Genomic DNA, 15,624 nt, shown 5'->3' with positions numbered 1-15,624 from the left:
TCTCTATCCATCCACCTATTCCGTTGCGGTTCTTGTATTCTTGCATCTGGGCTTGGAGGGCGGCTAAGGAATACTCAGCGCTGGCGGCCCTTGCCCGTTGTTCCTCCAGCTCCTGGGTTAACTTTTCAATCCCGTGGATTAGCTTCCTCAGTTGGGCCGTCTGTTCGCGGTAGAGTGCATCCAAGCCGGTAAGGTAGATGGATAGGTGGGAAACCGTATCTTCTAAATCTTCTTCTTCTCGTCCAAGCCCCCTCATCCGGGCAATCCAAGTGCGTCCCTTCTCTCAGCGGGTGGGAAAAATCCCATTGGGGTCCGCTGGATGTGGTGCTTGTAAAGCACACGCAGCCGTCGCAGGGCTTTACGGGCGGCCTTTCGGTAGGTGTCGGGGAAGCGGAAACCCACGGTGGAGATGAACCATGGGTCCACATCAGGGTAGCGGGCGCTTTTCTCCACAAAAACCATTATGTCGCACCGAAGGGTGCCCCCGGAGATGTATTCACGGTAGGCATACTCTGGTGGTTCCATAACCCCAACGCGTTCCAGGCTGAGCAATAATAATTTAGGAAGGCCAGGCTCTGCGTGGCAGATTCCGTTGATCCATCCATTGTCAGCCATCTGAACAGGGCAAAAACCAGTGGTGAGTGTCTGTGCAGGAAATATCTAAGTCAAAACAAGTCCTATGGTTTAAAAGGGGTTTCGCTCTTAGGGTCACGTCCTACGGCCAACCTACGGCTCTGATACCACCTGAAGCGTCCCCTCATCCGAGGAGACTTAAATGTGATATACAAATCAGTCCCAGGAGGCTGATACACATTTATTACATCAGATGGTACATTACCGTACAAACCTCCGAGGAGGCGGGCACTCGATACAGACGATAACTAGTAATAAAATAGCTATGGTAATACACCAAAGCGTGACCCACGCGGGATCCAACTCGGGCTCAGAGTAACACGCTAGCAGAAGCATCTTGCGGAGGGCCAACACCACAGGCAGAGTTGGGCGCGGACACGACCCTTATTCGTCGTTTCCGATCACGTAGTCCGGGTCTTCCTCTGAGAAAACCACATATATATATAGGGTGAGTACAAAGGTACTCAACAAGTCCAACCACACCCGCGGAGGGGGGTGATAACAGAGATCATGCAGGTTATATCAAGGGTGGGGTTAGGGTTTATTTGCGATAAAGCAAGATTTTACACATGCAAGGGTTTATTTAATAAAAGCACTTTCTCAAAACATTTTTATAGTAATCGAATCTCAAGTAGTGTTGATCCTGCACGAAGGATCCAAGTTTTAGTGTCATCGGACTCGGCGTCCACAGTAGCTTACTGCGCAACTGCCGAGTACTTTCAAAACAACCTATGCCACAAAACCAATCATCCCGAAACATCTATTGAAGTGACCATGCCGTAACGCGTCCAATACCGTGGACACGGCTATTCGAATAGATTTTTACACTCTGCAGAGGTTGTACACTTTACCCACAAGTAGGGTACTGCGCTACGAACACCTTAATGTCGCGGCGGATCCTAACAAAGCCATTACCCACCTTAGCTGAATCTAACTAGCCAATACGGAAGCTACCATGGGGTTAATGACCCATCAATGGAGTCATAACCGGAATATCACTCACACAGATCGTATCCCTTCCCCATGGTCTCCCGTTACTCCCCCGCTCTCCATTTTTTTTTTGGCTAGTAGAGCAACTAGTGGGGTTTATGCTAAGCCGTTGCCCACACAACGGTCGAGTGGTTGTACGATAAAAGAGTTAGGCAAGATGACACCCCAGTTCATCCTTATACCGACCAGACAGACATCTCCCGACCATGCTCAACCACAAAGGTACCAGCACGCAAGCGGCATTTCGCACCGAAAACGCCGTCCATCCCGTCAGGTTAAGCCTGTCTTTTTATTTCCCCACAATCCCATTTTGATCTTCTAAAGCACCCGTACCCTTATTCTTAGTAAAGCGCTTATAATCATGGTTTACAATATAATGAGAGGAATAATAGGTAACAAGTATCTCTGACATGTGGTCTACGCCTAACCGAGCAAATCCTAGGTCATCGGGGTAGGGTTATAGCAATCAAGGGGTGGCTATCCAACCAGGTCTTGCAATAAAACAATGCATTTTACAAAACAGGCCATTAGGTTGTATTTATAAATCTAGGATAAGAATGCATCAAAGGATGGGATTGGACTTGCCATTCACAAAGCCTTCCGGGAAGTCCTGATCGAGGTACTGTCCTTCTGGCTCACGGCACTGGTTCTCGGACTCTTGCTCGTAGTACTGCTCGTCGACGGGCTCTCCCTCGGGCACCTCGTGATCTACGGCGCACATAAACAACATTCAATAAAGAAAAGAGGTAAAGGTTTTATCTACAAGCCCGAATCGGAAATAACTTAAGAAATAATGGTAGAAATAATATTTTCGGGGGATTTCTTGATGGCACGGCCGTCATTATGCTAGAAATACCGTGGTAAAGTTTCAGGGCAAACGGGGGATTTTTGGCGCATAAAATAATAGGCCGAACGGGGTTTTAGGGAAGGAAATAGGGCCTGAGGACCTATTTGTGATTTCTGTCGGGGAGAGGAGGGCTTGATTGTAATTTCTAGAAATACTCAGGGTACTCTAAAAAGGGTCAGGGACCTATCCATAAATATCTTGTGCAGTGGAGGGGTTCATTTACTAAATAGGATGAGTAGGGGGTTATTTGGGAAAAGGGTTTAAAGGGAGGTGTGGTTCTTTAGGGAATAGGCAAAAGGGCAGGGGGCTCAGGGCAATTGTGCCTTTCTTCTCCTCTCGTTACCAGAACAGAGGAGGGGGGGGAACAGGGGCCGGCGGCGCCACCCAATCCGGCGGCCCTAGGGCACGGCGGCGCCCGGGAACAGAGCTACACGGAGAGGGGAGTGGGGGGAATCCATTCCCCCATTCACCTTGTGCCGGGGCTGCGTGGGGCGTGCTGCCCACGAGGGCCAGGGAGGTGGCGGGCGGAGGTCCTGGTGGCGGCGGGGGAGCAAGGCCGGGGAGGGGCTGGGGGTTGCAGGGGGAGCTTGTGGCGGTGGAGAGGCGCGTCGCGGGGGGGTATTTGTAGGCCGGCGAGGGGCTGGAAGGAGGGAGGCGCGGTGGAGGCCGGTGGCGGCAGTAATGGAGGTGGGGCGGCGGTGGTACGGGGTGCCGCTGCGCAGGGCGGCCGGTGGCGCTGGTCGTCGCTGCGCAGGGCGGGGGTTGGCGCGTAGCGGGGAGGGACGGCCTGGGGGCGTGCGGCGCAGGAGCAAGCGGCCAGTGGCGCGACGACACGCGGCAGCCGGCTCTGCTCGGTGCCGTGACCGGCAGGGGCAGCGCGAGCGCCAAGACGGCACGGCGGGGTGCGGCGTGCGCAGAGGAGGGGCCTGGTTAGGCCGGCCCTGTGGCGTCGTCAATGGGGAGAGGGCGGTGGTGGTGGTGACCGGCGCCGAGCCCTGCTCGGTGCTGTGCTGCGTATGCAGGGGAGCGAGGGGAGCAGGAAGCAGGAACAGAGAAAGGAGAAAGGAGAAAGAGGAATAGGGAAAAGGAAAAAGGGAGAGGGGGCGTCGGCGAAATTCGCGGCGACGGTCGCGAGCGTGCGGCGCGACGCGCGAGGGGGTGCGGCGTCGGCGGGATTCGCGGCGACGGTCGCGAGCGCGGGGTTGAGCACGCGGCACGGCGTGCGGGTCGAGGAAGAGAGAAAAGATGGCGATTATCTTTTGGGGTCAGACGGCGAGACGTCGGGGAATTGTTTTGGGCGATTAAGAGTTTAGGAATGATCCGATCCTGACGACGGAAAAGTTTTGAAAATTATTTTTAGCGAGCGATTTGTACTGTGATTTAAATAGGGTAAAAACGCGGGCGTTACAGAAGGGTGCCCTTGGAGGTGTATTCTCGGTTAGCATACTCTGGTGATTCCATAACTCCGATGCGTTCCAGGCTGAGTATTAATAACTTAGAAAGGCCGGGCTCTGCGTGGCAGATTCCGTCAACCCATCCATTGTCAGCCATCTGGAACAAGGCAAGAACCAGTGGTGAGTAAAGAGCTAAATTAGAACAAGTCCTGGGTCCTGAAAAAGGGTCTCGCTCCTAGGGTCATGTCCTACGGCCAGCCTACGGCTCTGATACCACCTGAAGCGTCCCCCCATCAGGGAAGACTTAAAAGTGATGCTTTATCAGTCCCAGGAGGCTGATAACACTTTTATTACATCAGATGGCACATCACCGTACAACTCTACGCGGTAATGGGCAGTGAAGCGCCACTATCGCGAGGATTACAACTAAAACCCACACTACTACACTAGCTACGTAAAGAGGGTCATCAGAGTCTTGTGCCATGCGGAACTCTAGCGGTGGCCCTAACCACAGGCAAGACTGGGTGCAGTACGAAACCCTAGTCGACATCTTCGGGGAGGTAGTCTGGATCTTCTGCTGTAAAAAGTAAGAGTGGGGTGAGTACAAACGTACTCAGCAAGTCCAATCACACCCACGGGGGGGTTATAACAGAAATCAATGCACAGGATAGTCCAAGGGTCGGGTTAGGGTTTATTTGCGGAAAAACTCGGTTATATGCAAAGGATCGTTTTAGAAACATTTTCAAAACAAGTTTTCTAGTACTAAGGAGCACATAATGTTGATCCACACAGGATCCAAGTTTTAAGCTGCTACCGGACTCCCCGTCCGCCGTAGCACACGGCACAACTGCCGGACACTTTCCAAACAACCCACACCAGTCCATCCATTCCTAGAAAGAAACACTAGTTATGTGACCACACCATAACTTGCCCAATACCGTAGGCACGGCTATTCGAATAGATTTTAACTCTACAGAGGTGTGCAACTTTACCCACAGGTGGGGTACCACAGCATGATCACCTTAGTGTCGGTGCGGATCCCAACAAGGCCATTACCCACCTTAGCTAGACCTGACTAGCCACCACGGGATCCATCAAGGGGTCATTCGACCTATCTCCGAGGTTTAACCAAGGCATAAGTCACACAGAGCTTATCCCTTCTCCTTGATCACCCGTTGCTCTCAGCTCTCCTGATGGCTATCAGACTAACTAGTGGGATTTATGCTAAGCCGTTGCCCATACAACGGTCAAGTGGTTTGCACGACAAGAAGCTAGGTGAGATGACACATCAACTCGGTCCTTAGGGGTGACAAGATGGATATCTCCCTTCCTCGCTCAACCACACAGGTACGAGCACACCAACGGCAATTCACACAGAAATGCCATCCATCCCGTCTGACTCGTCTTTCAAAACCACATTTTATCCCTTCCCCCCCACACACACACTTTCTTTATAAAACCAGGTGGTCAAGGTATGGTTATCACAAACAAGGGTGGCTATCCTACCATGTTTTCAGCAAGCAAAACCATGCAATTTTATAAAACAGGCCACTGGGTTGTGTTTATAAAAACTAGGATAGAAACATGCATCAAAGGGCGGGATTGAACTTGCCATCCTCAAATCCTTGCGGGAGATCCTGATCGAAGCACTGTCCCTCGGGTTCAGGGCCACAGAACTGGTCCTCGTTCACTTGATCACAGTCGGAACCTTCCTCGTTCACTCCGTGTCCTACGACACAAACAAACAGGCACACAATCAAGCGAAAGAACTAAAAGCTTTTATCGTTGGGTTCGAATCAGAAATAATTTAGTCATGGAGATAGGGGTAATATTTTTGGGTGGTTTCTTAATGGCATGGTTAGAACTATACTAGAAAGGGCGTGGTAAAGTTTCGGGTCGATCGGAGATCGTTTGGCGCATAAAATGACGAGTTAAAGAGGGTTCGGGGGTTAAACAGGGGTTCAGGGGCTCATTCGTAAACAGTTATGAAATAGAAAGGACTTGGTTATAATTTCTAGAAATATTTGGGGCATATTAGAAAGAGGTAGGGGTTTATTTGATATTAAGTTTACATGGTGGAGGCTAGTTACTTGAATAAATAAAGGTGGAAGGGCTTTTATACAAGGTGACGCATGAGGGGGAGAAATAGAGGGAAAGGGGGGGTCTTTGGGCAAAATGCCCTTCTCCTTCCTCTTCCCCGCACAGAATAGAGGAGAGGGGGGTGGGTCCTGCGCCGGCCGATTCCGGCGGTCCGGGACTCGATGGCGGCCCGGGATGGGGGGAAAAGGGAGGGGAGAAGGAGGGGGCCTGATTCCCGACCTCACCTCGGGCCGGGGCGGCGTGAGGAGGCCGGACGACGGGAGCGGGCGGCGGCGGCGTTGGTGGCTCGGCGAGGCGGCGCTGGGAGCTTGGGGAGGGGGCGCGCGGTGGCGAGGGCGGTGGTGGTGGCCGGGAGCTGCGCGAAGGGCCGATTTATAGGGGAGTAAGGCGGTGGAGGGGGTGGCCGCGACGGTGGCCGGTGCGGAGCACCATTAATGGCGCTTCGGCCGTTTGTTTGCGTCGTGACGCGGCATGCGGCAAGGGCGTGGGCGTCGAGGCGTCGTCGGGCACGTGGGGGAGAGCGGGGGGCCAGGCGCTGTGCGGCATAGGAACAACGGCGCGAGCGGCGAGGGCGGAGCGCCAGCGGCGGGCGACGCGGCCACGCCCAAGGGAGGGCGCGCGCGTGCGCGCACGGCGCGGCGAGGCGCTGCCAGGGGTGGGGTTGCGAGCGGCAGGCGGCACGGCGCGGCGCACGGCCACGCGTTGCGCGTGCGCGTGCGTCGCGACACGGCCGGGGCAGGGCTCGCGCGTGGCGTTTGCAGGGCTGGCGTGCGGCCAGGGGTGAGGGTGCGGGTGGCGCTCGGGCGCGCGCGTGTGCGCGACGCAAGTGGGGTCGGCCAGGAGCAAGCGCGCGCGTGCGCGAGGGAAGGGGGGGCAGCGTGGCTCGGAAGCCGGAGGCCGGGTGGTGCTCGGGAGCAGGGAAAGTTGGGAGGAGAAGAGGGAGGAGGGGGAAAAAGAAAGGAAAGGGAAAGGAAGAAGAAAAAGAAAAGGGAGGGAAAGGAAAAAGTAAGGAGGGAGAGAAAGAGAAGGAAAAAAAAGAAATAGGAAGAAGGAAAAAGGAAAGGAAAAATGAAAAAGGAAAAGAGGAAAGGAGAAAAAGGAAATAGAGAAAGAGAGAGCGGGCGTGCTCGCGCCGGCGAGATTCGCGGCAGTGACCGCGGCTGGTCGGCCACGCGCGCGCGACGCTCGCACGCTGCACGAGGAGGACGAGGGGCGGGACCGCGGCCGGATTCGGTGTCGGTCCGGGGATTCGGGGAATTAGGGCTTCGATGAAAACGCTTCTGAAAACGTTTTTAGCGTGTGATTTCCTTAGCGAATTTTTGGGGCGTCACACTTCTTCACTCTATGCCCTCCACACTCCTCTTCTCCTCCTCTTCTCTTTTTTCTTGCTAGGGTTTGTCAGGTGGCAAGCTACTCCAGTGATGGCCTCAATTCAAATGGTGACACTCCTCAAGCTGCATATCTCCACCCTTCCTCCCCCCAACCCCCCCCCCCCTCTACACACACACACACTCGCCTCTCCTTCATGCTACGTTACATTCCATGCTCCCATGACATGCTAGATCAGCGAGGAGAGGCTTTTTGCTAGTTTCTAATCTACTTTAGCTTGATGTGCGAAGACTCCTACTTGCATATAAGGAGACCTTGGAGGGGACTAGCTCTAGGAATCAAGCAAGCCAAAAGCCAACACAAATGTCTCATCCAAAAGCTTGTAAGGGGCAATTAGGAGCGCTCAATAGAAATAGGCTAGACAGTTATATAGCACTAGGTTCTTGTATAGCGCAAGAATAGGAGGGTCATAGAGAACTAACTATGGTTGTGAGGGAGCGATAACCACTTGTACTCTTTTGGATTTGTGCTTAATGAATTCAGAATCAGCTTTACTAAATCATATTCTCTTATTATGGCTACTTCAACGCTGTCATCTACGGTTTTCCACAAGATTTATCTACGTTGTTCTAGATATGGTACAAGCTCATATTGTACACATGATATTCTTTCAAGATCTGTGGTTGTTGTGCATAACGAGGGGTATCAGATTCTAACTAAAGGAGATGGACCATTCAAAGTCCTATCCAAAATAAAAAAAAATAATGCATGCAAAGATTTAGCTTCACGATGACTATGGTGTTAGCACAACATTCAATATTGTTGTCTTGCCACCATACTTTGGTTTAAAAGAATCAGAGTCAAGGATGACTTCTTTTCAATAGGGAAGGAAATCGACACCATTCCAACCGATCTTGCACCATCACATGTAAACCGAGAACAAGATGTTCGAACAATATCAAAGATACAATAAAGGACATGACCCATGCAATAGAACAAGTAAACCTTGGAACAATTACATATAGACGAGCTAAAAAACTACAGTAACAGATGATTTCACCCTAACCGAAATTAACTTCAACATATATGATAATTTGATACTAACTAAATATTTTATATTGATTGTGCTTAGATTTACACATGAGGAGGAGGAGGAAGGTGCTCTACAACAGAACAAACTACATCATTTTGACCATGAGGATTGAACCAATAAGCTGCTAAGTTCTTAGAACCAGTTCAGAAACTAGGCTGACAGTTTGAGCTGCTATAATTAAGCAACCATAACTCCTTATTTCCGAAGGCTCTAGAGTCCCATGAGTACAGGATGGAAAACTTATCAAGTCTACTTTTCAATGCAACAAATTGCTTATCATTTGGATCCAATAACGAGTAATAATCAATTTAGTAAAGACTGCACAGAAGGCCAACAACCATGCTGAGGCTCCTCTGCATTTCAGTTCATGGTGATCTTTGAGTTAGCATAACTTTAAAAACTTCAAGGTCCATTCGCACCCAATTAGAAGGGATGTTCTAGTATAAATACTCCATGTATCTAAGATTTCAGTAAGACTTTGATAATGAGTACAGACCACTTTGTCCAGCATGCTAACAAATTCAGATAATATTTCTCTCTCTCTTTACTGTTATGATTTCCTTACTTCGATAATGAGTACAGACCACTTTATCCAGCATGCTAACAAATTCAAATAATATTTCTCTATCCCTTTACTATTATGATTTCCTTCAGGGATTACAAAAGCGGGCACATCATCCGCTCCCAATTAGTACTCCGGTCTATTTGATTCTAGGTTGGGTTAGTTGGTTCTTTGATGGTGTGGTTGGCCGAATCCTCAATTCTGGTTCACGGTTAAGGACAGTGGTTGGCTTCGAGTTTTATTCGCTAGGTTGCCCTAGCTAGTAGTTATCGCTACTTGCAGTTACCTTGACTGTTCTGCAGCTAGTAATCTTTTCATGCTCCTACACCATGAAGATGGTGACCGCGGAAGTACGTCAAAAAATTATCTCTAGAAGTTTTACAATCCTATAAGAAAAATCTGCCATCTATAGTTGATTTTAATTACCACACTAGACAAAACTCTGAAAACCAAACTACATTCTATTTGTGAGATACAAAAATCTCAAATGTTCGACACACAGAAAGAGAAAAATTAAAATATTTGTCCTTTTGGCCGTCAAAACCCAGGATTTATCAATTTTTCGTCTCAAACTGTGCGAGAGTTAGTATTTCATATTACATTATTCCAAGTTTATGGATGATGAGTTCTTCCAGAATCTTGAAAACTGCACCGATTTTCACCGGATTGCTCTGCGGCATCACAATCAAAGCAGCTTTTCTCTACTTTCCAAAAAAGAATGAAGCTTTCCTCCCTTCTAATTCCTTATTTATGTTGCTATACATTCAGAAGTGCTTGTACATTCGTATGGAGTATATCTGACAGATACATGAGACATACTGCAGTCCGTAATCACGCTTGACCAATGATCACTCGGAGTAGGCTCCAGAGCCGGCCCGCATTGCCGCCGGCCGAAGCTCGCCGCCACGGAGGAAGCCGGCGTACCACCGCGCCGAGTGCCGGGCGTACCGTGTCCTGTCCGCCGCGCCGAAGTCCACCCCGTACAGGCCGAACCGGAACCTGTAGGCGAACAGGACCTCGAAGACGTCCACGAACGACCACACGAAGTAGCCGTGCACGATTGAACCATTTCTGTCATCAGAGAGAGAACAAAGATGGTAAGCACGAAGCATATAGGGACTCAACATCAATCACTGTTGTGTCAAATGTTTACGACCTGATAGAGAGAAGTGTTGCTTCGATGTAGTCCTGCAGGAAACGTGATCTGAACCTGTCGTCGTACATGAACCCGCCTGACGGATCCGGCTCGTGACCAGCCCCTGAAAGATAGCAAGCATCGAGTCATTGTACACAAGCACATCGGAATTGTGTGAAACCATTACTGAAAAATGATCAGTATGATCAGTCAATCTGAACATCCAGTTCAGTAGCTCACCGTTCTCGTAGATCAATACTGGAGGATTTCTGTACTTGTGTTTCAGGTGCTCGAACAATTTCCTCAGAGCCCATGGCGCCGGGTGATTTGCCATCCTGAGGCCGTGCTGTTTGAAACCGACAATCACGAAAAACTTTCAGCTAACCTTGCCTAGAAATAAGAATATTTCCGCTGAGCTGTAAAGAAGTATACATCACTATAGCATACCTTGTTCCTCGAGCTCTGAAATGGCACTGCACAAATATTTGGATAGAAAATTTAAAGTTTGTCAAATGCACGGAATATATTTGGAACAGAAATTCACGAAATCTAGTTGACAAGCTTTGATTCAATTCCTAATTTTCGTGAATGTATTTTTTTTCATTAGACATTAAAATAAACAGCTTGCTCTTACTGGTAATATATTTGACAGCGGCGTCACTGGCATAATCTCTTGGGCTCTGTTTCAGCTGGCCCAAATCCGCCACAACATAAATTGCACCATAGTGGTTGATTCCTACGAAATCAAATGACCCGCGCACTCTGGCAGCCTCCTCAGCCGTGAACACTGGAAGCCTGGTCCCAGCGTTCTTCTTCATAACCGGCGGATAGTATCCGTACAGCAAAGGATGCATGAACCTAGCCCATAAATCAGTTCATGAGTCATGAAATTTAATGTGAATTTATTTGTCCAACATTTGAGTAACTTGAGTAGAATAAACCATCCGACAGTGAAGTCAATCATCCTTGCAGCAGCTTCTACATCCTCCAGTTTCCGCGTCACGGGCTCATACCAAAAGGCTAGTAAAGTGACCCCGATCTGTCCTCCTTGCTCAGCCTGTGACATAGGCCCCAAAACTATCCATCATATATGTCTTGAAAAACAGTTCTTTTTTTATCACGTGAACAGGTATATTTCGTAATGAAAACTAAAAGCAGGGACATTGCCACCTGGTACTTGTCTCTGTAGAGGGAAACAGCAGAGGCGTGCGCGAGCAAAAGATGGTGTGCGGCAATGTACGGCTCCGTCGTAGAGTTGCCGCCAGCGCAGGATTCACCGAACGGTGTGGAGCACCGCCTCGGCGGTAGACTGCCCAGGTCATACCCACCAAGCGGCTCGATGTTCGGCTCGTTAAGGGTGGTCCAGTGCTTCACTCTGTCACCAAAGCTCCGGAAGCACAGATCTGCATACGCCGTGAAATCTTCACTGCATCAACATCAGAGTTGAGTGATGTAAGTAACAAGCATCTCAGTTCACCTCACCTCACTATGCAAGTCTTGTGTACATAGTGATGTGTTGTGGTTCCGAATTGAGTAGTACATGAATCTAGGACTGAGCAGGCCATTGTATTCATCTTGAAGAGCCTGGGGAAGGTCAAAATGATATATTGTTGCGTGAGGCTGTATCCCTGTAATCAGCAACCCAAAAGGTGCAGCTTAGCTCTATGAACTAACAAGATTAACAGTACTAGTACAAAGAACAAGGTCAATCTACAATGTGCATAGTCTACAAAAGGCATATATTACATACCGTAGGTCATGAGTTCATCAATTAGATTGTTGTAGTACTCCAGCCCCTTTGGATTCACAGCTCCTCGCCCATCTACAACACAAACAATGAAACAAATCAATGTAAGGCCATGTTGTACTGATCCTGATTACTGAAGTACCTTGTAGAATTCTATGTACCAGGAATAAGCCTTGTCCAGGCAATAGAAAATCTGTATGCATCCAAGCCCATCTCATACATTAGCTTCACATCCTCCTGAAATTAAATGGTGGAAATCTGTTGGCATAAATTGCTACTGATGATCAGCAAATTAAATTCGATTTGTCACAGATGGTTCTACTTGTACTAGAGTTGAGAAACATGCCTTGTACTTGTGATACTGATCAGCAGCTACGTCTCCAGTCGCATGGTCAAAAGCATAGCCTCCAAGAACAAAAGACGCTTGTTATTAGAATATACTGGTTCTTGGCCTCAGACTGTTCCAACATCATAAGGAAAATCCTGAGGTGTCCCCACTCACCACCATGCGCAAATGTGTCCCAGATGCTCGGCTTCTTTCCATCCTCATCCCACGCGCCTTCCACCTGCACAGAATTGAATAAAATCAAGATAAGTAGTATTATGATGGAAAATAATAAACACCATCATTCAGTAGGGGTTTCCCCTACTGTTTCCCCCTCCAAAAATTAAGCATCACCATTCTGGTTCTAAATAGCTAGCTATAAGCTCTATCTGTGTAGTATGTGTTGCTATACATTGTACTGCGAATTTGGCCACCTCGCCGCTATACTGCTACAAATGCTATTCAAAACCTTATTCAGCATTGAAAATGTGAAAAACACTACGTCAAAAGGAAACATCAAGAACAGCATAACAGTTTGGTTAAGACCAAGGTTCTGGGATTCCGACGTAGTGGGCTGAAATTCGGCAAATTTTTCCCACCTAGGATGGGCCCAAAACAACAGTGAAGCGGCCAAAAATTTTGGCCCAATTTGAATTTTTGTTCCATCCCAAAGCCCAGCCAGGCTCACAGACACCTCCATTTGGTATAAAAAGTGCAAATCTATCAAACTAGGATTCATTTTTTGACTGGTCAACACTAGCGAATCCCGGAATGAATTTCAGTGAGGTCCCAAACTTTCATCTTATTGAATTCTAATGCTAGTAAAAGACATTACGAGCATTAAAAGAACTAACTAGCCTATCAACCCGTCAACCCGTGCTCCCGCACGGGCTAATTAGAATTAATATAAAAATAAAGCTTATATCTAATAATTATAATTATCTATCTCATGTCCTCTTTCGTTTATTAAATTATTCTAACATATACTCTAAAATACATATTTATTATAGTTACAGTAGATTTTATTTTGCATCACACCTCCATTTGTGTTTGATATATATTTAATTGAACCACTTGTTTGTGAATTGGTATTCTTATCTCTACCATCTTCAATCATACATGAATACATGGTGGCACATATCGTAGGTAGTATTTGCATATAAATAATAACATAAATAATATATTAATAATGATAGAAATAGTAATTTAAAATTTTATATTGGTGCACTTTAATTTTTTTATAATTATATAATTTAGATTCAGATTTAGGGGTTACTTTAACTTTGAATACTGACATAATTGGATAATTTATATGCAAATTTAGGGGGTTATTTGCATTATTTTTATAATGGCATAGGTGGGTAATTCACAAGAAGATTAGAGGTACTTTAAATTTTTTAATAATAGCAGAGACGGGTTTTTTTATAATAGCAGAGGCGGGTAATTTAGATACATATTTAGGAGAGGCGGGTAATTTAGATACATATTTAGGGGAGCGCGGCAGAGGTGGGTAATTCACACGAAGATTAGGGGTTACTTTAGATTTTTTTTATTAGGGGTTACTTCATGATCTGCCAATTTCATATGTGACGGCAAATCATGTTTAATTTATTTGTCCTTGAAATTCATGTGTGAGAATTTCTGACCAAGAACATTTGGATGGAATACTTGGAAGTTCAGGAGGTGGGACTATGGACGATTACAACAAGAGGGGAGCTCGGCTCAGCAGGCAGTACTGGATGAACTCATTTTGTAACGTGGCATTGTGTCATTTCGTTCGTTAGTACTCCTTCGGTCCTAAAAATATAAGGCACTGGAGAGGTTCGAAAGTTCAAAATTGTATGGCATCTTATAATGTTTTTGAAATTAATATTCTCAACCTATAAAATCAGCAAAATGACAACCACGCAATCGGCGAAATGACAACCACGCAATGTATTAAATAGGGATACATGCCTCTTTTATTCTATTCATTAATCGAGAATTGCGAGAATTGCTTGAATATAGGACATTAGGACGGAAGGAGTAGGTCGGAGGGAGCAGGTCATACAGGTGCGAAGCCAGATCAAAATAGCACCGGGGTCTTATATGTTGCACACCGGGATCTTATATGTTGCACACGGGGGTCTTTGTCTTTAAAAAAGAGAGTATAGAACCGTAATCTCTATTGATTTTGTACAAATCTATTAGGTCCGCCGACCCCGACAACAAAGGGCAGCTCCGCCCCTGGTCATATGCCGCTTTCTCAAAAAGTAAAAAGGTTTTCACTGAGCACGAGTTTTCACCAAATAATCCAGCAAAGTGAAGAAAGTTGCTAGTAGAACTTACTATTGATCATTGCAACAGAAGAAGAGGAAGACCTCCCAGCCTGCGTACCTGGTAGGCCGACGTCCCGGCGCCGAAGACGAACCCCTCGGGGAAATCCGACCGGGTGATCGCCGCGGCCCCGGCGGCGAGCGCCCTCAGCGACACGACGGCGAGAACCAGCAGGGCAATCCCTCGCGCGTGCGGCCGTGAACCGGCGCCGTCCTGCTCCATTATCGCGGCTCCGGGCGTCTGTTGGTGCGGCCCTCCGATCTTCTTCTGCTGCTGCTGCTGCTGCTGCTTATTCTTCTTATGCAGCGCGGGCAGAGGCGACGTTGTTGTACTGTAACAGGCACTGGCAGAGGCGATGGCGACGGGGTCTGCACGGCTCGGGGCAGTTGCCGTAGGCCAGCGGTGTCCACGGGCGCTGGTTCCAATCACTTCCAGCCCGGCTTCTTCAGTGGCAGGGGTAGCGAGGCGCGACGTGGATGCGAGGGTATCTTCTCGACGGCCGCCGACGCTCGACGCGTCCCGCCTTCGCCGTGCCACGTAACATTTTGGCCCCCTTTTTTCCCAGAACTGTCTACGTTAGGTAATCTTTATATATAGAAACTGGCTGCGTGATCTTTATCAGGCTTAGGCTGTCTCTAACGGTGCCCTCTAAACCGTTGTCTACCCTGTATACAGAGAAGATTCCGTTTTCTATTGCTCCAGCAGCGTTCTCTAAATAGTCCTCTAAAATAGAGAACGCTACAGGTTTCCTCTATATATAGAGATTCTTTCCTCTTCTCTATTTTTTCTTTACATTTTAAACACTGAATTAAATAAAAATAAAATATGTCCATAGCATTTGAGGTATGATAAATACGTACGTATAAAAATTTGGAACAAAATACGTTTCTAATATAGGGTTTAATGTATAGAGAACGAGATTTAGAGATCGTTGTTGGAGAGAAATGAGATATAGAGGAGAGAATTTTGTAGAGAATTCTGTAAGGCTGTCTCCATCGGTAGCCTGTAAAGCATTCTGTACCCTATATATATAGAGAAGATTCTGTTCTCTATTGCTCCAGCAGCGTTCTCTAAATGGTCCTCTAAAATAGAGAACGCTACAGGTTTCCTCTATATATAGAGATTCTCTCTCCTCTTCTCTATTTTTTCTTTA

The 15,624-nt window shown here is 47.6% G+C and overlaps 1 protein-coding gene across 1 annotated transcript; it reads right to left on the bottom strand.

Moving 5' to 3' along the window:
• Window positions 1-9,796: 9,796 nt before the first annotated feature.
• On the bottom strand, window positions 9,797-14,894 carry LOC112896982 (beta-glucosidase 31-like). Its single transcript, XM_025965134.1, has 13 exons — window positions 14,532-14,894; window positions 12,333-12,396; window positions 12,177-12,235; window positions 11,992-12,067; window positions 11,834-11,905; window positions 11,624-11,711; window positions 11,254-11,509; window positions 11,025-11,140; window positions 10,718-10,941; window positions 10,531-10,556; window positions 10,324-10,429; window positions 10,105-10,207; window positions 9,797-10,019 (listed from the first exon to the last, which is right to left on the bottom strand). The coding sequence occupies exons 1-13, from the start codon at window positions 14,691-14,693 to the stop codon at window positions 9,797-9,799; spliced, it is 1,575 nt and encodes a 524-aa protein (XP_025820919.1). The 5' UTR covers window positions 14,694-14,894.
• Window positions 14,895-15,624: the final 730 nt, after the last annotated feature.

Source organism: Panicum hallii, chromosome 6, assembly GCF_002211085.1.
Source record: "Panicum hallii strain FIL2 chromosome 6, PHallii_v3.1, whole genome shotgun sequence".
Taxonomy (NCBI): Eukaryota; Viridiplantae; Streptophyta; class Magnoliopsida; order Poales; family Poaceae; genus Panicum; species Panicum hallii.
Note: the sequence above shows the minus strand (reverse complement) of the source record. Positions and strands in the feature narration are given on the sequence as shown.